A 22,440-nucleotide genomic window follows, 5' to 3' on the forward strand; every position below is an offset into this window, starting at 1 on the left:
ACATACGTTGTTGATTTGAGGATTTTGTCCTTTCCTTCCTGCCAAATGTCTCTTCCATGCCTCGGGAGTTGAATACACTGGAGAAATTACATTCTATCCCCCAAGGGAGAATTAAACTTTTAAACGTGAGTTCTAGAGGGAGTTGGTCACATCTATCAGAGGCAGGTCTGTGTGAAGTGGCCAGTCAAGGGTGATAAATGGGTAGTCAGCTGTGTACAGCCTGCCCCGTGGGCCCGGGGTTGCCATGGAAGCGCCCAATGGCATCCAGCGATCCTGCATGACTAACCTAGATTAGCAGCAGGGCCTGTGGGCTCCAGCCTGGAAGAAGGTGCTCCCAGCCAGATGATGGCTTAGCCTGCATGCTGCCCCACAGCTCATGCTCAACGTGGGCCTTCCTGTTACTGTCTTTTCTCCTGCCACATAAGTTCCTTTCCTTTTTGAGTGCAAGGAAAGTGACAAAGAGGATCACTCTCATTACAGAGCTCATCACAGAGCTGTGATTTCTTCATTTTATCACACCCACCCATAACCCCAAGGAGGAGCATTTGAAAAGTCAGAGTCAATGTGCCCTGACAGGCCCCAGCATGGGCTTGACTAAATGACTGCATTCAAGGGGCTGAATGGGCAGCTTCGAATTCCTCTGGAGTTTCACCACCTCTCCGAAAGCGAGAGCATCTTTGCATGGTTTAGACTTCCCAGCTTCGCTCGGGCTCCTGTGTGGATTAGAAGGGCGGAATTCCGTCTGTGGCACAGTCCCCCTTCACAATGCCTTGTGCACTTGTGTTCTGCAGGGCACACCAGGCTCTGGAAACTGAAGCCTGGGGTTTCCCCTTTGGTCTTTCATGTTTGCTTAAAAAAAAAAGGGGGGGGGGAGGTGGTTTGTTGCACTTTGCAGAGATCTTTTTGAAGCATCAGCACTGCACCTCTGCAGATGGTGGACAGTAGTATATGACCCCAAAGCAACAATGTGGCGACTGACAGTATTTCCCTCCTTTATTTAGGCAGAACTCCTGGTCGTCTGCTGGGTGGTCAGACTCTGCATCCTCCCCCCGGGGCCTTGTTTGTGAATGCCACTGTCAGTTGCTTCAGATCATCCTGTGACTTGGTGGTCTTTTTCTCCCCAGGTGGGGGCTCCTGGGCTGACCAGACAACTGGCATCGAGGCCCAAGGAACATGGCTTAGGTCAGTGGCCAGAAGTTACTGGGAGGGGAGCCCAATATCGGGCATGGAATGGCAGCTTTGGTGCAAGTTTTATTTACAGCCTGTCCTTGAAAGAAATTAATGGGAAGAGCCCCTTAGCATGTTGGAGATGACTTGTGAATCCAGAGGTTATTATGGGGCCAGGGACCTCAAATCTGGAAGTTAAAAAGGGGCTCCAAAAAAAAAAAAAAGGCTCTAAAATAAGAATTTTAGTACAGCTTTTATAACTGGAGGAGTAACTTCATGCTGCCGGCCATCCCTTTCTCCAAGGGCTCTCTGTCAGGTCTGTAGGCAAAGACAGACGCATGTGAATACATTTAACCAAACACATTTTGTGGCTCTGAGATTGCTCAGCTGGCAGGGGTGAAACCTCACTTATCGATGTGTACCTCGTTGAGAACAAGGAATTATGAGGATTGTGAGTGAACACACGTACAGTACGCCTTCTTTGTTGTTGCCCTATTTAACACAACCTTGCTGTGCAGAACTTGCTAGCAGAACTGTGATTAAGAATACATGCTCTTTTGCCAAGCAGACCTGCATTCAAATTTTAAGGTCCATTATTTAACACCAAATAAATCTCTGAGCTTTGCCTTTTTTTTTTCCACCCAGAATATGGGGTTCATAATCTCCCTCTCACAGAGTTGTTGTGAAAATTAAATAGGACGCTGGTGTGATGTGCCTAAATCCGTGCTGACCAAATAACAGACATTAAGTGGTGGCAGTCCTTGGCAACCTGCTGTTGCTGTCATCATTGCTCCTGTTTTTGGTAAGCTTTATTAAAGTGATCCATAGAACCCAAGAAGAGTGCGCTCTCTTGTACTCCTCAGAACCACCTAGAAACTTGTTACACATGCAGATCTCAGGCCCCGCATCAGATCTACTGACTCAGAAGCTGGGTGGCTGGCAAGTGGGGGGGGGGGGGGTAGGTCTCTGCGCTCCATGTTCTAACAGGTCCTCCAGGTGATTCTGTGCTAACTGGTTCAGGAACCTCTCATCTAATACAAAATGCTCTGTGGAGAGCAGGGAAGGAGCACTTGTCGCTCACTCTGTTTTGTGTGGAACAATGAGAAAGTCTGACCGTGAAAGGCTGACGTTGGGATGAGGTTATCCTGAGGGGGAGAATGTTTTTCTCCTCCATACCAGAGGAAAAATGCCACCTTTAATTAAATGAAGTGATAGCCAACTTGTAATTATTCAATGGTAATTAACAGTCTGTGAATCATGTAGGACGTGTACTGCTACCTAAAATCCCCTCATTTAAAATTCTTCCATCTACCCGTTCTTTGCTTGCACCTTGAATTAAAAATGTGTAAGGCTAAACAGTGATTTACTTACTCATGCTACTAATTGTGTTGATATTGTTAAGATTTGTTTCCCCCGATGTCAAAATGGAAACAAGGAAAAGAAAGTATTCATGAAAAATTTGCCTATGAACCCTAACTATTCTTTAAATCATTGCAGACTTAGAGGAAGTAAAAACCAAATAAACCAGAAAGCTCCCCAGTACGACTGGTAAAACCCGGTCAGTGGCAAGGAGAAGGTAGACAATCCAGAAGAATGAGGGCTCATAGCCTATCCTGTGTAGTCCTGGGAATTATGGACTGGTCACTTCCTGTCTCTTCTGCCTTCCCCCGCCCTGCCCAGGAGCCTTGGGGAGTGAGGCCCAAGGGACAGTGTGGGGGAGAGTGAGTTTGTCTCACTAAGTCCAAACCTCCTAAAACTCATCCTCCCAGTGCCACTCGTGAGGTCTTTCCTCATCTCACAATTTGGGGGTTTTTCAGTTGAAGGGTAGTGGTTAATTAAAAAAAAAAAAACAAACCACATTCTTCAAAGCTTGTTTCAAAATTGGTATAGTATTACATATGTCTGCCAAAAAATCTTGGTGTGGGTTTTAACTTTTTTTAAACTAATGAAGTAAAACCTTTAATTAAGCAGAGTCCTTAATTTAATAGGATTTCTTCCCTGTGGGAGGTACCTTGATTTTTGAATCACATAGCAATAAGCCAGTGTTAGGAATGTTGTAAAATTGGGTTCTTATTATTTCCATAGCAATTTTTATTATTTGAGAACTAAAACCTAGAAGTGTGTGGTAAAACTTACCAAACTGATACTGAGATAAGACTGTGCTGATCAATTTAGAAATACTTCAGTACTTTTAAGCCAGGGTAGCTTTTCTTAAAGGTATGTGTGGAGTTGATAGGAAAATTACGTGAGGACCCCAAGCAGTCTGATGATGGTTGAGGTGCTACTTGTTCACACCCTCACTTTTCAATCTGGAACTGAGAATTTTGCCATTTGGGGTTACCTTTTTGGAGACGAAGGTAGCAATTCAGAAGTGGGCAGGGACTCTCGCATTGTAACCAGCAGAATCAGAAAGGGAGAGAATAGTAAAGCAGATGCCTTGGGAAGCTGCTTCTCCTCCTGTGTGTACCCTGTGTGGGGTCCCTGTACCACGTAGCTTTGGAAAAGGGAAGCTTGGCTGTTCAGGTTGCTCACAGGACAGTTGTGTGCCCCACCCCCTCTGCAAACAAAGTGGCTGTAAAAGTTTGAAGGAAAAAGATTTCCTTATCAACCCTCTTTTTGGCGCCAATGGAGCTAATGTTACATGATTTTTTTTTTTTTTTGAGCCAATGAGGAATTACCAAAATTATAAAATAACTGAAAGGAATTCCTGAGTGGTCAAGTCCACTGTGCTTCTTTCAACCAGAAATAAATCTAACTGTCCAAAACATGTGAGATTCAGACTGTGTTAAAGAAGACTCCATAGACAGTTTCCGGTTTAGTTTTTTTTTTTCTCAACTTCTTTCAGTATGTTGACTAACCTAAATAGTTCACTTTGTAGTTCTCTTATAAAGTAGGCCATCGAGATATCCATCGTTTAGGGAAAATTTTTGTGCCGGTGGACTAAGCAGGGAATTCTTTTCCACATCCAGGTGAATTTAGCCAGATAGCTTAAGGCTATGGGAATAGCAGAAAATCACTTTTTAGATGGCTGTTTTTTTAATTGTTTTTGCATATGTCTTCCAGAGTTAATTTGTTCTAATTACAAGTAAGTTTTCAAAAATAGACTGTAAGCATAGTGGCTGTTTTTTAATTAAAAAAATATTTAATGACTGGTTTTTATGCAAAGTACCATGCGTCAGCATCAGGAGAGAGATAAATGAGAGGTTCTACTTTGATGGAGTTAACATTCTAGGGGAAAGGGGAGGAGGAGAGAGAAGCAATCAGTATGTTCTATCAGCACAGGCTTGGTGGATTTGAGGAAGCCTTCACAGTGGGTGTCATTGGAACCACTCGAGATTTGCTGGTAGTTGAAAATTGGGGATGAGGGTGTGAGGTTGAGAGAGAAGCAGAGGAAATTTGTGTGATTAGAATGAAAGCATCAAAGTCCAGGTTACCAGTGAGGAGCAAGGAATAGTCTGGTATCCCTGGAATATAGAGATGGTTTGCAGGAGAATCCTATTTCATGGGTAAGCTGGTCCTGAAAGAATTGGTTTTCATTCAGGGTTCTGGGGTGGGGATTAGAATGGAAAAGTTTGGGGAATGGATATTACCGACAGGTAGAATGCATGTGGCAGGCCTGCAGGGAAACAGTGGGGTAATACCTAGAGTAGATCTGTACCAGATTCTTGGGGGGATTTTAATGCCAAGGCAAGGACTTAGAATTTATTCTGCAGCAGCAAAGAGCCATCAAATGCCTCTTATTTTAAAATGTGGATAGTGGCGTGAGAACCACAGCTTTATAGATTGGATTTCTTTCCATGAGAAGGCTAGTTTGGAGGGACAAGATGTTGGGGAGGCAAGGAGACCAGTAAGTAGGCTCTTGTCAGAGGAAATAAGAAGTCACCAGAGCAGAGAGGCCAGAAGAAAGGGGTGTCTGAGATCAGGGCTAGAGTTTCTAAAGATACATATGGTCTTGGCAAGGCAATGTTTTCCTACATATTTATTCACATAATATTGGGGGGAAAATTCAGTAGCTACCCTAGAAGCAAGTGTATGAGGACAAGAGTCAGTTTATAGTTCTTCCCTTCATTGTTCTTATATATCACATGTGGGGGTCAGGAGGGTGTGTGGCCTGTGTCGCCCCCCTGAGGCAGGCCCATTTCTGGTTTACCGGCTAGCTAAAACTGCTCTCTCGTTGGCTTCCTTCTCTGCCATTTGTCAGTGAATGCATTTTCAACCACTTTTGGTGCCAGGGCTTGATGATTTAGGATGTATTTTTATGTGGTTTAAATAGGGCAATCAGATTATCAGACTTCTTGGTAGGTAAAGCTGACATCTAAAATTGGATTTTCCCATCCTTGACATTTGAAATGAGAAATAAACATTATCTTTTCAGGTTTAACATGCCAAGGCACTCCCAGTAGAATAAGCTGAGAATAAAGTAAATGCTGTTTTGGGTGCTTGGTAATCTTTTAATTATGAAATAAGCCTTTTGATTTTAATCTTCCAAAATGTATAATACTGATCCAGGAAAACAGCCTTTTTAAAGTTCACATCTTGCTGACTCCTTCAGATGAAAAGCTCCTACCTCTACCCCATATTTTGCAAGCTGGAAGTAAAAATATCATTAATCTTGTCTCTGTTCCACGACTGCCTATAAAAGACTGTTCAGTTTGGAGTCAGTCCTGAGCCATGAAGGCGGTACTCCAGAGTGAAGGCTTAGGTTTCTGGAGCCAGGACCCAAGGCCCGGAGGGTCACAGCCTTAATCCAGGAGTGGGTTGAAGGATTTAGGCCTTCTTTAAAACCTCTCCCTTGTCATCACTTCTTGTTGACCTCTTCTGGCCTCCCTCACACATGTACATATGCATAGCAAAACTTGGACACTGATACATTTTTATTATTTTTGTTCTTTTGTGGCATCTGAAACAGCTTGTACAATGAAGACAGAAACCTGCTTCGAATTAGAGAGAAGGAAAGACGCAACCAGGAAGCTCACCAAGACAAAGAGGCATTTTCTGAAAAGATCCCCCTTTTTGGAGAGCCCTACAAGGTATTTATTTATTGGATACTAGAAAGCCTGATTTATCACTGTATTTAACTCTGTGATGAAAGTGAGTTTGAACAAGGGCCACACACGTGAAAATAAGACAACTTATCTTAGATTGTCTTTGAAAATAAACTATGAAAGTTCTCTGAACCTTGTTATTCAAATTGCCAAAGTTTGTGGTCTTCTTTTGTAATGTTAATCTCCTGTCTTTAGTAATATTTGTCCAGGACGGGCTTCTCAACAGGGAAATTGAGTTTAAACTGCATGTTAAATGTTATGTTACACATTAAATTGGTTTTTCCCCTCCTTTAAATGGTACTGTGTAACATCATTTATTAAATGATGATTTTCCTTAGATTTCTTTTTCTCAGTATCTAACTCTGCTGTCTTTTTCCAGACAGAAAAAGGTGATGAGCTATCCAGTCGAATACAGAACATGTTGGGAAACTATGAAGAAGTGAAAGAGTTCCTTAGTAGCAAGTCCCACCCTCATCACTTGGATGCTTCTGAAAATAGGTTGGGAAGGCCAAGATGCCCTTTATTTCCTGAGAAGGGGAGCAGCATTCCATCCCACTCCTTCCACACTAGTGCCCACCACCAGCCTATTCACACTCCTGCCTCTGGACCACTTCCTGTTGGTAACAGCCACAATCCAAAGATGGCACAGCCAAGAATGGAACCAATGTCAAATCCTCATGTCAAAAGCTATGGCCCACCAGACAGCCAGCACCCGACCCAAGATCGCCTCGGTCAGGAGGGGTGCAGCTCCAGTCATCACAAAAAGGGTGACCGCAGGGCTGATGGAGACCGCTGTGCTTTGGTGACAGACTCCGCTCCAGAGAGGGAGCTCTCTCCCTTACTCTCCTTGCCTTCCCCGGTGCCCCCCCTGTCACCTGTACATTCCAACCAGCAAACTCTTCCCAGGACACAAGGAAGCAGCAAGGTTCACAACAGTAACAGTAACAATAAAGGCTATTGCCCGGCCAAATCTCCCAAAGACCTCGTGGTAAAGGTCCACGATAAAGAGACTCCTCAAGACAATTTAGTGGCAGTCGCCAGCCTCGGGGTGGCCCCTCCCCAGCCACCTTCTCAGACTTTCCCCCCGCCCTCCCTCCCCTCAAAAACTGTTGCAATGCAGCAGAAGCCCACAGCTTATGTCCGCCCCATGGATGGTCAAGATCAGGCTCCTAGTGAGTCTCCTGAACTGAAACCCCTGCCGGAAGACTACCGGCAACAGACCTTTGAAAAAACAGATTTAAAAGTGCCTGCCAAAGCCAAGCTCACCAAGCTGAAGATGCCGTCTCAGTCAGCTGAGGTGAGTGGAATTTCGTATCTGGGGCAATTCCAGTGTGAAGGAAAATTCGAGATGGAAGTTTCTGGAGAACTGGGGACCTGGGTGTCAATGGCTCTTGGGTTGTGAGATTCCTTTTTGTCTTTAGGATCTTGTTGTCCCACAGAGAACTCAGGTCTGAGAGGAATTACTGATGACAGATATTGAAATGTGATTTTCAGGAAGGTTTATTTATTTATTTTTTAAATTTTTACTGAGCCATAGTTTATATGCTGTAAAATACAGAGATCACGAGTACACAGTTTGCTGTGTTTTGAAAAATGTATACACCTGTATAACCCACAACCCAGTCACAGTATTTATCGTGAGAAAGTTTCAGGAAGGTTTTGAGCTGTCATTGTTTTTTTTGTTTTGTTTTTGTTTTTACTTGTTTGAGGGAACACTGACTTCTTTAACATTGTAGAGCAAAAGGGGGGAGGGGTAATACTTCCTCAGCCCCAGTTAGTTTTTCTGAGATCCAAACCATAAAAAAGTAAAATTAAGAGGTTAAAATGTTGAAGGCAAAGTATTTCTAAAGATTTGTTTCCTGTAAATTACAAGAAAATATGAAACTAAAGTTCTAATATATTTTTGTTTACCACCTAAGAAAGACTGGGGGTGTCGGTGACATCCCATTTGAGAGTGAGTCACAAATATGATACAGAATGTTATTCAGCGATGGCTTTTTCAAGTAACCCAAATACTTTATCTTTTTTAAACAACAACAACAAAATTCCTTTTTCTGCCCCTTTGGTAAATGGCAGCATTGTGTTTGAATGAAGAGAATCAGAGCACACATCTTATCACTGAAATTCTAAATTAGTAACAGTTACTCCAAAATTCAGATTAGTAGAAATGTTTTGAAGTGAATTTGTCTGAAAGCTTATCTGTTAAGGTAATGTCCTTGGTTTAGTCACATCTATTGTATAAACCTTCTAATTTGCATATCCATTGCTCAAAGGCTTCTGTGTGTACCCAGATAGCAGTCTTAGGTGGTGCTAGAAGGTAAAATTCCTTAAGGCTTAAAAACAAAACCCAAACAGACTCTAGGATGCTTAGCTGGAAAGATAACCCTTATCTTGAAGGAGGAAAATCTGTTCCTCTGGGGTGTCAGCTTTTGGTTTAGAAGAGGTTATAGCTCTGTCCACAGTCACCTATTGAGCTGGAGTGAGTTTGGGTGTCTTCAGAATGGGACTTGTGTGGAGGCTGAGGAAAAATGGGAAAGGGGGAGGACAGCAAGTGGTAGAAGTGACCAAGATGGCAGAACTACTCTACTTTTAACCTCTTAAGTCATGAAGATTCACGGTAACGAGATATTTACCAAACATTTTGTCCTGTGCTGCAAGGAGGGGTAGGCAGCAAATTAGGGCAGAGTGGAATTGAAGTGAGATTCCCCCCTCATAATGGCCAGTCAGCGTGCCTTATAATGCGTAGAGTGAAGAACTTAGTGGGATTCTCTTTGCTTTGTTTATCAAATAAGGTGTGTTCTGTTTTCCCAGTTTAAAAAAAAGCAGATAAGGGGGGAATTTAAACCTATTTTCTTAAAAAAAAAAAAAAAACCAAGGAACTAAAAATTGCTTTAAAACAAATTTAAGACAAATCAGCAAACATCATCTGCATTGTTTACCAAATGCTCAACCATATGCTTAAGTGCGGGGTGGGATGCCAAGCAAGTACTGGTCCCTGCCACAGGCGAGGCGACAGTCTGGTGTGTAGATCAGTCTCCACACAGGAAAACAATTAGAGGACAATTGAGTCCAGAGTATCCTACTACTTGGTGCTTAGAGAAAGTTTCAAATGGCAGTCTTAAAGCCGGGAACCTAGTTACTGTGTTCAACCAATTGGATTTCCAGTTGACCTTCCAGGGGAGAGAGTCCTGGTTAACTTTTTGCTTCCTTGGTGAAAAGGAGTTAAGCCAAGTTGAGATTTCTCTAAGGCCCCAAAGCTCCTCAGATTTAATATGTATTTCAAACCTAGGACCATGCCAGATGGCCCTTGAATATATTTTCAGAGTGGATATTTGAAACGAGCAAAATCCTCCATGGGTTTGGTGATGGAGAATGGGGTTTTCCTGGCACGGGGTCACCTGCCAACGATTTGAGTAGATGTAAACTTTTCGTCTTCGGCCCGTGTTTGCTGTGAGCGTTCATTTTAATACGCTGGCTCTGTCTAGTTTCTGTTGGGGGTTCTCATGCTCGTGGCAGCTGTGACTCCAGCTGCCTTGGAGCCCCGGGCAGATGCAGGGTGCCGCAAAACCAGTGTGAAGGGGGGGTTCAGAGCTAAGATCTTGGCATGCAGGGGCAGTAAATCTGGGAAGCAGGGTTATTAAGATCTCAAATTTTAATATTCTGATGAATCAAAGGAAAGCGTAGAGATGGGGGTCAGAAGAAGCAGGGAATTCACCCCAGAGCAGGTAAACTCTGGATATAGAACCAGAACATGAGCAATGTCTTGGGCTGTTTGTAACGTTGGGGCAGAAGGATAGAGGATGGGGATAGAGGAAGTTGGCTGTTGGTAGCCCTGACAGAAGGGGGGGTGGGGGTGGCTAAGTGGTTTTCCTTTATTTGCTTAATTTGTCCTAAGGCAAGTCAGAGGAGGTTCTCTTTCCTGGCTTTCTGAGTGTGAGGGTTTTGCGGTTTGTTTCTTCGCCGCCACCCCCTTCCCCATGGCTTCCACAAAACAGTATTTTAAAAAAGTGAACCAAACTGGGAAAATCATCTTGTCCGCCTGGCTCTCCTTCATTCTCAGGCCACATCCATGTGAATTCCTTACACCACACTGTCCTTTCATTTCGTGGAGACAAACGTTTGTATATTTTAGTTGGTTCTCCTAAAAAAAATGATATTCTTTTCTGGAATAAGTCATTTTCACAGTTAAAACGTAGTCTTTCCTAGAATCCTACAGGGGAAAAAAAAATGATCAAAAGGTCAGTATTCTGGCCACATAGAGGCCTGGCTCACAAAAATCTGCACTTGGTTTTTCTGTGGGCGTGTCAGTTTTAGTTTTGTGTCAACTGGAAGATGTGTAGCACCTTGAAATGACCCATCTGAGGGGTACAGGCAGGACTCGGTGATCTTATGTGGATACCTTCCAGCTGTAGAGTTGCCACGTCAGATCGACCTGCCCAAGTGGAAGGTTGAGATTCTTCTCTATCCCCTCCCCCCGCTTTTTTTTTTTTTTAAGATTTTACTTGAGACAGCACAGGCAACGGTGGGGGAGGGGCAAAGGGAGAGGGAGAAGCAGACTCCCTCTGAGCAGGGAGCCTGAAGCTGGGCTCCATCCCAGGACCCTGAGATCATGACCTGAGCCGAAGGCAGATGTTTGACTGACTGAGCCAGGTACCCCTCTCTTCCTTCTTTCTTTTTCTCTTCTCTTTTTTCTTTCTTTCTTCCTTTCTTTTCTTTCTTTTTTTTTCCTTTCTGTCTTTTCTTTCTTCCTTTCAGTAGCCTCCATGCCCAGTGTGGAGCCCGACACAGGGCTTGAACTCATGACCCAGAGATTAAGACCTGAGCTGAGATCAAGAGTCAGATGCTCGACCAACTGAGCCACCCAGTTGCCCCCATCCCTCTTTTCTGCCTGAAGATAATCAAATGAAAGTGGGAGAAGAACTGTGGCATCTCTGTGTTGTGTTCCTGAGCACGGACCCCAGGATGGGGAGTGGGGGGATTAAATACAGGATTTATGAAATAGATGTTTTATTGAAACAGAGAAATGGAATAAGCCGAGATGGGCATTTTAAATTGTGTACTGGATTTAGAATATTAGACTTTTAAAGCTAAACATATAGCCCTTTCATTTTGCAGCTAAGACCTTGGAGGAGGCAGTCACATAATTTTGCTGAGATTTAGAGTTAGTAGCAGAGCCAGAGCTCAGACTCGCAGTTCTATGATCTTTCCACTTCTGCTTGTTAAGTCAGATGGAGACAACTGGAAGATCTGGAGCAGGGCAGTGATGTAGCTTTCTTTTTTGAAAAAAATCATTCTGGCTTCTAGGCGGAAATGGCTTGAGGGGCAAGGGTGGAAGCAGGGAGACTAGGTAGGGGTTGAGAAATGAGGATGGCTTGGAGTAGGGTAATAGGAGTGGACGTGGTGCAGAAAGGGCCAATTCCGGATGTGTTTGACAGGCTTTGGTTGGCTGGAGATCGGAGTGTGCCTGAGGTGAGGGAAAGTGAGGCATCAAGGGTTGTTTTACTTGATAGGTCTGGGTGCTGGGATGATAACTGCTGCTGAGGTGGACTTGACCTGGGTGGACAAGTTTGGAGGGAAAACCAGGAGCTCTTGAGTAGATCAGATAATAAGTTTGAGATGCCGTCATTTGTCCAGGTAGATGCGGCAAGTTGGCAGTCGTAGGTAGTAGATGAGCTCAGAGAAAATGTTAAGACTGGAAATGATAAGTTTGGGCTATGTTTGCATATAGTAGTGTTTAAAGCTTTGGGACTAGACCGCCCGAAAAATCCCTGAATCAAGCCCTTCCTGGCTCAGCTTAACCTTGGCAAGGGGCAGCGGGTGGGAAGAAATGAGGATGGGTTGGATCTTCGGAAACAGAAACTGAAGACCATCCTGGGAACTTGAGAATCTGCTCATAAAGTAGTAGAAATGATAGGTTTCTATTTTTTCACTTAGTTTGAAGTGTACATGTAAATGGTACATTTATCTTAATTTATTCAAATAACTCACTGGCATCTAGCAGAATTTACTGTAAATTTAAATTTGCTGTTGCTTGTGTCCTTATGTGGTCCCAAGCCATACCCTCCAGATGAATCTGATCTTGAGTCCTGATGGTTTCTGATTTCCCTGTGGCCTCTTATGGCATCAGTGAGGAATGACTTCTGTTACCAAATGCTTCCACCTAATTTCTAAAACCTGGGTGTCCCCTGCAGCTGTGAGTTCATTGTTGGACTACCTTGACTCATAGCAATTTTTTTTTTTAAGATTTTATTTATTTATTCATGAAAGACAGAGAGGCAGAGGGAGAAGCAGGCTCCCAAGGAGTCGGGAGCCCGACGCGGGACTCAATCCCAGGACCCTGGGATCATGACCCGAGCCAAAGGCAGACGCCCAACCATCTGAGCCACCCAGGGGCCCTCATGGCAATTCTTAAACTGTACCTTCCATTTTCAATAAACTGCCAGCCTAACAGTGTGAATTAATCCGCAGTGGGAAATTTGTAATAGTGATTCACTTTGCATTCATATGTGCAAATAGTCTTTCCTACTTCCATATTTAGTTCTCTTACTATCTTAAACCTTGAAAAGAGCAACTTACCTATTATGAAATGATCTAACCCTTCAGGCAGTTCCCTTTAGGTGTGTTGGTGGTATGTCGCCTGCTGATGCTCAGTAGAGTTAAGAAGCTCACTCTCTCCTGTAAACACCATCAATTCTGCACCTTCTACCTAAATTATCTAGAGCACCTACTATGTGCCAAGCCTTGTGCTGGGGATGGGGTTACAACGGTGGGCAAAACAGATGATTCTGAGTCTCTTGGACCTTGACTATCTAGTTAGGAACTGACATCATGCAGATAACCGCTCTGATCAAATTGTAAGAACTTTGGCAAGCGCTGTAAAGAATCTACAAACTGTTGGGGCGCCTGGGTGGCTCAGTCGTTAAGTATCTGCCTTCGACTCGGCATGATTCTGGGGTCCTGGGATCAAGCCCTACATCGGGCTCCCTGCTCAGCGGGAAACCTGCTTCTCCTTCTCCCACTCCCCCTGCTTGTGTTCCCTCTCTCGCTGTCTCTCTCTGTCAAATAAATAAATAAATCTTAAAAAAAAAAGAAAAAATCTACAAACTGTTATAAGAGGGATAAAGGGGGCTGTGGCTTGGAATCAAGGAGCTCAGGGAAGAATTCAAGCAAGACCTGAATAGCAAGTAAAAGTGACAGAAGTGAGAGGTTGTCTTAGTCTGTTTGGGCTGCTTTGAACAAAATACCGCAGACTGGGTGGCTTACAAATGACAGAAATTTTTGCTCACAGTTCCGAAGGCTGGAAGCCCAAGATCAAGGCACTAGCCGCGATCACATTTTCAAGAGGGACCTTCTTCCTAGTTCCTAGTTGGTGTTTTCTCACTTTTATCCTTACTTGGTGAAAGGGGCAGGGATTTCTCTGGAACTTCTTTGATAAGGCACTAATCCCATTGGGGAGGGCTCTGCCCAAAGGCCCCACCTCTTACTGTCATCACCTTTGGGGTTTCAACATGAATTTTGGGGGCACGTAAACATTCAGACCATCGCAGATGTGCTGGGGGTTCAGCAACCTCAATATTCCAGGAAGAGGGAGCAGTGTGTACCACTGGCTTATGCCACGTGATGTACAGAGACCGTTACGAGTCCTCTTGGCTTATAGGCTCAGTACTGTAGGTCAAAGGGGATTTTTTTGCATTCATTCTGAAACTTGGCAGCACATCCGAATCACCTGGGGAAGCCTGTTAAAGATACAAATTGTAAAAAATAAAAATTCCGAATCCCCACCCTAGGAGATTGGTTCTGCGGGTATCCAGGTGGGCTCCAGAATCTGTACCTGTGATTTTCATGAGGTTTGTTCTAGAGCCTGGAAACAAACTCCGCAAGGGCTGAAAACCGACCCCAGTGGTCCCAGTGTCTCCCAAGTGGGCCTTAGGCAAAAGGAGTAGGCTGAATTGATAGGACTTTCTATCCTGAGTAGGAAATGAGAGTAGCCTCAGGGAAGAAAGGAGGGCGTAGGACTCCAAAGACTACATATACTTTTTCTTCCTCCACAGCTCCTGTTTCCTTTCTTGTGTCCTCAACATTGTCAAGCTTGTGGGGAAAGTAAGATTCTGATACCCCCTTATCTAGCTTATCTAGCTTTGTTCAGTTTTCTAAAGATGTTTTTATTACAGTAACTCTTTTATAGCAAATTAAATTAGATTCCAGGAGCTAGCACTCAGTTAACTTGGGCATACCTGCTCTACTTAAATGTTTGTGTTAAGAAAATGATAACACAGTGAAAGGAAAGGTTATCTGTGTACCCAAGTCTCTGATGATGCTTGGTGTCTGGAGCAGAATACTTCCCAACTATGAGAAATATTGAATAGTAACTAGCTTGTATCTGCTTAGAGGCTGGCTAAATTTTAGAGCCCCCAAATATCTAAATATAAAAGTGAAAAAATAGTAGCAAGTGACTGACAGAAATTTTAGAGCAGAAGCTACAAACAGCCTGAGCACTAGATTGGGCCTGTGGACTATTTTGTTTTGCCTGAATTGTGCGCGGGTGCGCGTGTATGTGTGTGTGTGTGTTTGGTTTTTTTGTTTTCTCTTTGAGCTGATATTTACAAACTGGAGAATTCTGGTGAAAAATCAGATTTCAGTTTCACCAAATAGAGCTGTTTCCTGATCCTGGTAATTCTTTGAGCTTGAAGGAACAGTTTAAACGCTGAAGGAAACATTCTGAGTAACATAGGCAAGATATTTTTGAGAAGCTCTAGAATTGCTAGAAATGAGTTAGTATGAATAATGGAATTACATATGGTAGCCCAAGAAGAAGGCCTACAATTGAACCTTGAAAATCTTTTTGGGTGGTATTAATTGGAGCTGTTTTCTTTGTTCATTTTATGTTCTGTTCCTTCTCAAAATGCCAGAAGTACATTTGGTACCAGGATAAGAAATTCCTGTTCCTCCTTGTTGTTTTCACACTTGAGATATTTGTGGAGAGTTATTGGATCCCCCCTGGGTCCTTCATCTTGTGCCTTTGCCAAAATGTAGACTTTCAGCTCTTCAGAATCTTTCCAGGCCGAGTGCTCTCCCAGGCTCTCACGTAGCCACTGGAGTCTTTTTAGCTCTTGTCTAGATTAATTGTGATTTATTTTGAGCCAACTGATAATCTTCAGGGACAGAAAACCAAATATTCCAAGGGGAGTCTGTTGATGACGGAGTTAGTAGTTTTGATTTGGGTTGTTTTGGTGGGAGTGACCAATACTAATGAGCTATTTAAGCAGAATTCCTTTTAAGAGAGAATCCTGGTTCCTGTTATCGTAACAAGTTTATTTTTTGGCCTTGTATTTCTCCTCTCCAGTTGCCAAGATCTATTTGAAAATCGTTATTTCCGAGGTTAACTTTGCTGTATGTTCACATTTTCCAAGAACTTTATAAGAGCTATTTTTATACTGACACTGTTTTCTTTAATTGTTGAAATCACTAGATTGACAGTCTTTCCCCCTCTAGAGGTTCAGGGACACACACCATTTGTTTTCTCTTAAACTTCATTTCGTTCCCTGTGTAAGCTTGGCCTACTTTCTGTCTGCATTTTTTTTCCCCCTAACCCTGTGGTAATTTGTCAAGCCCACTCTAATCTCCTTAATCCTTTGGCTAAAGGGTTTTGAGGTTTAATGTTTTAATCTAGGGGCCTCGGTATTTAAGTAATTAGAGGTCCTATTTCTAGCTCTGTCCCTTAGATAAATCATCTTGGGTTTTTTTTTTTTGTTCCAATGTACAAATAGTAGAACTCTGAAAATATATATTGGACCAGAATTTGAAGCTTTGAATTGAGCTGCGTGAATTAAAGAAAGCATTCCATCTTGTTCACATTCCCTACAGTTCTTACAAACTCTTACAAACTTACAAAATTTATTTTTATTTTTTTTACAGAATTTGATGCTGTAGAGTTTACTTCTAACATTTTTTCATACTTGAGAATGTGTTAACTTATGAAAAAGTTCTTTTTTTCTATTATCAGATAATCTGGACATTGTTTAAAAATGTTAAAAATTCTTTTCCTGTCAGGAACAGTTTGGTCTGGAAGGATTTACCTCTTTATATTCTAGGTTTCTGCCTTTTTAGTCAACAAGCATTTGAACACCCACTAGATATAAAGGGAGCTAATGGGAGAGAAAGACATTGACACAGTACATTTATTACATAGTGTAAAAAAACACAAAGTATTATCAGTATGAAGAAGGTAGTGTGGAACTGCTAATTATGGCCTTATAATGCTCACACTGTTCTCCTGTTTCCTTTATGGTGGGAACAGTTCTAAACGCTTTGTGTGCATTAACTCATTTAATCCTTGCAACTATCCCCTGTGGTAGGCACTGTTATTATTGTAGTTTTACTGAGAGACTCACAAGGGTACAGAGAAATATATTTGTCCAGGTTTACCCACGCCTTAAGTGCTGGCCCTGGAATCCAGAGCTAAGTAGTCTGGCTTGCATCCACACTCTTAACTATGACCCCTACATTATGCTGCCTTTCAAAAGAGGAAGCTGTCCATTCTTTGAGTGTCGGCTTTTGTAGCACTTCCAATTTTGGGTATTGACAAAAGTGCATTCCAGGCTACAGTAAAGGGGAGGGAAGACAGGAGCCTAGCAAGAATAGTTGGGGAGAGGCAGCGCGGAGCAATGGGAGATGAGCCTACATCCTGAGAATGGGGGTCCTGAAAATTTTCAGTTCCTTATTGAATAATTTATCCAAGAGCTGGTGCTTAATAAAGAGGAGAAATTACTTTGGCTTGATGGCAGACACTGTAGCATGGGGTTACAATTCTCTGAGACCTTGGGCAGGAAACTTGACCTTGCTGTGTTGTTATTAGTTTATTTATCTGTACAGTGGGGTCACTAGATTGAGGGTAATCCATATGAAATGCTTAGAACAGCATTTGGCACATAGTAAGAGCTCAGCGGGTGGTAGAAGGAGCAATTAGAGTTAAAATTTGAACTGGGCTTTAAGGAGAAAGATAGAATTTAGACAGAGTTATCAAAATGAGGAGTTGTTGGGAAAGTAGAAAGACTTTGAACACATTGTCGTTTATTGGTGTATGCTTTAGAAATGTAGGTGGGAGGGGTGCCGGGTGGTTCAGTCGTTAAGCGTCTGCCTTCAGCTCGGGTCATGGTCCCAGTTTCCTGGGATTGAGCCCCGCATTGGATTTCCTGCTCAGCGGGGAGCCTGCTTCTCCCTCTCCCACTCCCCCTGGTTGTGTTCCCTCTCTCACTGTCTCTCTCTGTCAAATAAATAAAATCTTTAAAAAAGAAATGTAGGAGGGATCAGATCAAAAGGACCAGGAATTCCCAGTTAAGATGCTAGGTTGAATAAATCCCTAAAAATTTGATGTACAAGTGTTAAAAATAAACCAGTGAAGAGCCTAGGGAAAGACCGCATTTGCTTAGGGGTGGTGTTATCAAGAACATTTCAAGAACTGGTTTGCTGAGGGGCACTGCTGCCCAACACTGCCTGAGAGCGCAGGGGATTTGCATTCAAATCCTGTGGGGCACATTCCCATAGCTTGGCAATTCCCAGTATAAATGGTTCCCTTAAACTTAGGCGCTTGAAAATATTTTGCTGCCGCCCCCACCCACCCCTTTTTAATTCCAAGGCACTTGCTTATTTGTTTCTCTCTCGATTGTCACAGCAACCTTGTGAGTTAGGGCGGTTGGCACGAATCACCATTTTACATGCCATGGAACAGAGTTTAATGATTTAAGCTCCTAAGTGGCAGAGCTGGGGGCATGAAACCAGGACCCTTGGCTCCTAGTTCCGGTCCTCTTTCTACCACAAAACATGGCTTCTGTGGAGTAATGAAAATTTGTTTAACACTTTTATTTGAAGCGTTAAGAGCTCTGCTTTTCTCCATGGCCTTGCCTTCACGTCAGTGCCTGATAAATGCAAATGTTGGGTGGAACGGATGATTCGAATGAGAGGATGATTGAAACTCAGTTTTGGTCATGGTAGCCATGCGGCTTTTTCTGAGGTTTCTACCCTTTAAGGAAGGAGGCCACCAGGTATGAGATCTCTCATTCTCTCCATCTACATTGTCCCTCCCCCCCCCCCAAAAATCTGTGATTACATCCACCATTTACAGCTTTCCCTTTGATCTCACAGAAGGAGCAGATCCTTCTCTTGCCCTTCTACGTACACACCCTTTTTGGTTACCTTAAGCCTTTCCCCCGTTACTTGCCTCTTTCCTAAGAGTCTAGTTACATTCAAGCCTTTCCTAGCTTAAGAGGCAAAACAAACCTTTTCTCACTCCTGTTTTACTCTTGATTACCTCTTTCTTGTTCTCTTCCTAGCCAAAGCTCTGGAGAAAGAAGTAGGTAAACGTTGTTTGCCTGCGTCCTCTCTTCCCAGGTAATCTCCGACCCCAGCGCAGGCTGCGTGGTTCCCCTGCCATTCCACAGCACTGCCTCCGGTGGACGCCTGGTACGCGGAGTCAAGGAGCTCTTGTGAGGCGGGGGGTTGCCTGCTTGGCCTCTCCATGGCCTCTGGCACTGTTGACCACCATCCCCTGAAACACTGCCCTCGTTTGTCTGTTTTTTCTCCTGCCTCCTTACACATGCTTTAACAATCCCCATTGAAGGCTGCCTTTCCCACCTCTTTCCCAAGCTCTGCTTTCAACCATCTTTTCTCATTCTGCAGCCTTTTGCTGGTGATCTCATCTGCACATAAGATTTCAACTGCTTGCACCCTCATGACCACCAAATTGATTTTTCTAGCCTAAAACTGCAGAAAGTTTTTTCCAGCTCTAGATTGTTTTATCCAGCTCTTGTTGTTGGTGTTGCCCAGGCATCTCAAATTCAGCATCTGTGACGGATTTCATTACGTCTCCTGTGCCTCTTCATCCACATAAAATATTCTCCTTTCTGGTTGTTAGTCTCCATTCCTTTCTGTCCCCTTGCCACTTGGCAACCTAGTCCTATGGATATTCCCCAAGTCATCCTAGTTTAAAATCCTTCAGTACCTCTTCATTGCCCAAGATAAAAATCCAGATTATTTCCGATTGCCTTCTCTCTAACCTCCTCCTCCCCCAGTTGCTTTCTTGATGGGATTCTTAACCTGTCTCTCCAGGCATGGGTTATGGCCCTCCTGCTGATGCTTCCTTGTCCTTACTGTAAGCCACCCAGACCCTGAAAGACATGACCTTCTCCTCTGTGCTCCTGGTTCCCAGACTTCTGCCTCAGGACTTCTTGGTGTTATCCTCTGTGTCTTTCTCCAGGTGGTAAAAACATTTTGAGGGCAGGATCATATGTCTCCTTTGCTTCTTTGTCCTTTGTGTTTAGCACAAATGAGGACAGGAGCAAAAACGGTGATTTTCCTGTTCTGTGCTGAGCTCGAGTTCTTAGTTCGCTTGGATCTGTGGTCTGAAAGATAATCTCTTATAAATGTTTATCGGAGTGTGTGGGGGGGCAGTTTGATGTGGGACTGTATTTCCTATTTAGGACACTGGGATGGGAAGCAGGCACTAAGTTCAGCATTTTTTTAAAGAAATTGTTTGACTTACCATTTTCAGCCTAAGTATTTCCTAGGTCATGTTAGGCATTCTTACGTGTGGATTTGAAAATAAGCAGCCTAATCCGATCATTAGGCGTTCTTAGTAGAGCTCCGGCCTCCTAATTGCTGTACTTTCAGTATTGAGTTTAGAGATTAATCAGGTGGTTTTATTTACTACAAAATTTGGAAAGTCATGATTTTTCTGTATCTGTCATGTATGTAGGTGCTTTCTTCTCTATTTAAATAGGACACCAAATTTCCTTTAGTGAATTTTGGGTTTCTTTTTATATAAGTGCTTACATATGATGAAATTGCTGTTAATATCAGGATTCTCAATTTTAAATATTTTGCCATTGAATGAATCACTTTTTTGGGAATGAGCCAACCATTTTGGGTAGGGGCATTAACTCTTCTAGGCCACTTGGGTATCATTAATTGGTATCCTAGTAACTTAAGAATTATTGACCCTGAAAATGCCCGACTGGCAACCTGGGTTTAATTTTCTAGTAAGATTAATTATCTTGCAGGAAAGAGTAAAACAGAGACACCAGGGTTCTTTATGTCCCTTATATTCTCTCAAGATTCCAGTGAGCTAGTTGCTACGACAGGGGAAAACACTGGTGTGTTGTTCTGAATCTAATTGAGTCCTTTATTATGTGATGACTCACCTATAGTTCACAGATTTATTCCATGCAAGTCATGTAAAATAACACTGTGGTTTGTTTTGCTTACTTGGTTCATGTTTCTGGTGATCTGTCAGGCTGCATATGCCAATCCGCTGAAGCAGGCTTTGGCAGGCGCCTGTGTGGCAAACAGGAGACCATCCCACAGTACAGCCGTGGGGCTGCCTCGTCCTGTGTCCCCCACACAGAGGGCCTTTTCACAATCTCCCCAAGGGGACTGAAGATGCCCATAGTGTATGTGGGGCTATGCTTCGTATAAAAAGAGACTCAGGTCTTCAAAATGATCCTGTTCCCCCGTATCGTGTTCTCCCATTCCCCCATTTGTGAGAGAAGGAAGCATTGAAGCCAACTTTATTATTTTTTTTAAGATTTTTTATTTATTTATTTGACAGAGAGACACAGCGAGAGAGGGAACACAAGCAGGGGGAGTGGGAGAGGGAGAAGCAGGCTTCCCGCGGAGCAGGGAGCCTGATGCGGGGCTCGATCCCAGGACCCTGGGATCATGATGTGAGCCGAAGGCAGACGCCCAGAGACTGAGCCACCCAGGCGCCCTAAAGCCAACTTCAGAGAGTGTTCATCCTTAGAGGGCCAGAGTCTTGTATGGTGGGATTGATTGAGTTGCCAGCATCTGAAAATTAATACACTTCACATTGAAATCTGGATTTTGATTTTTTTCCCCCCGTAAACATTGTCAACATAGGTTTTGCATTCCTGCAAAGCTACAATTGGCTAATCCTTTAGGGCACACACTGGCTTGAGCCCTGTGAGTGTCAGTGTTCTCTCTTTGTGAATTCAAGTATTTCTATGTCCTCATGGTTATTCCTCCCTCTGGGCAGATCCAATGGATGAAAACCCAGACTTGCAAAAGACCTACTATCTTTTCAGAAGGACTTATAATGAAATGTGTTTAATGGTATCTAGTTAAAGTAAAAGCAATTGATTTTCAAACTTTTTATTTATTATTGTTTTTTAAGTAAGCTCTGTGCACAGCGTGGGACTTGAACTTACAACCCTGAGTTCGAGTCACATGCTCTACCATCTGAGCCAGCCAGGCGCCTCTGATTTTCAAACTTTTATTTTTATTTTTTTAATTTTTTTTTAAAGATTTTATTTATTTATTTGTCAGAGAGAGAGAGAGAGAGAGAGAGCACAAGCAGGGGGAGCGGCAGGCAGAAGGAGAAGCAGGCTCCCTGCCGAGCAAGGGGCCCAATGTGGGACTTGATCCCAGGACCCTGGGATCATGACCTGAGCCAAAGGCAGACGCTTAGCAGCCTGAGCCACCCAGGCGCCCCTGATTTTCAAACTTCTAAAAGAAATTATGTAAAGTTGGTCCTACTTTGCTGCTTCATCTTTGTCCTTCTTTCCAAATACAGAGATGTTTTCCAATAAGCCTTTAAATGTATGATTCAGACAGTTAAGTCATATTTTAAAGAAAACCCCACAATGTTAGCCTCCTTTTTTTTTTTTTATTGTTTGCTACCACCTAAAACTGTGGAACAAGGATTCTTATTTTCCTTGTCACCAAGTAGAAATATGCTCCCTTAGTTTCCTAAATGAGGAGGTGGGTAGCCAGTCATGCGCTTCTCAGCTCTAAAATATTATGATTCTTTTTTAAAAAAAGGAATTTGAATTCCTAGCAGTTGGATGCTGATGCTGTTTCCTATGCTGAGTCCAGTAGCATATTCTTCAGTACCTTTTATTCAAAATTATTTTTCTTGTTTCTATAGTGAATAATGGCAAATGGGGTTTCAATGCCCATTCAGCGAACAAGGCTGCTTTCCTTCCTTTGATCTTAGCAACATGTATACGTGTTTGTGTTTTTGTTTTTATGGTTCGAACAGCCTTTATTAGTTGAAACAGGAAGGGGAAAAGAGGAAGAGCTACAACAGCTCTGGCTCCTGGCTCCAGAGACTCCCATCTCCCCCAAAAGGCTGATCTTAACAATATTGATCCTGTAGTTGTATGGACAGTTCACGTTGAGGTTTCTATAAGGTACAGGTTTTTGTACTTGTACAAAT

General features: G+C 43.1%; 1 protein-coding gene across 6 annotated transcripts in view; it reads left to right on the plus strand.

The window, feature by feature from the left end:
- Positions 1-22,440, plus strand: part of AFF1 (ALF transcription elongation factor 1) — a 202,702-nt gene that overhangs the window by 101,684 nt on the left and 78,578 nt on the right. For all 6 annotated transcript variants that reach the window (XM_025887178.2, XM_073891900.1, XM_025887181.2 and 3 more), the window contains 2 exons: positions 6,077-6,197; positions 6,592-7,509. In XM_025887178.2, coding sequence (XP_025742963.1) covers positions 6,077-6,197; positions 6,592-7,509 — 1,039 coding nt within the window. The remainder of the gene's footprint in view (positions 1-6,076; positions 6,198-6,591; positions 7,510-22,440) is intronic.

Source organism: Callorhinus ursinus, unplaced genomic scaffold, assembly GCF_003265705.2.
Source record: "Callorhinus ursinus isolate GAN/ISIS: 27379988/994484 unplaced genomic scaffold, GSC_fseal_2.0 scaffold4, whole genome shotgun sequence".
NCBI classification, from domain to species: domain Eukaryota; kingdom Metazoa; phylum Chordata; class Mammalia; order Carnivora; family Otariidae; genus Callorhinus; species Callorhinus ursinus.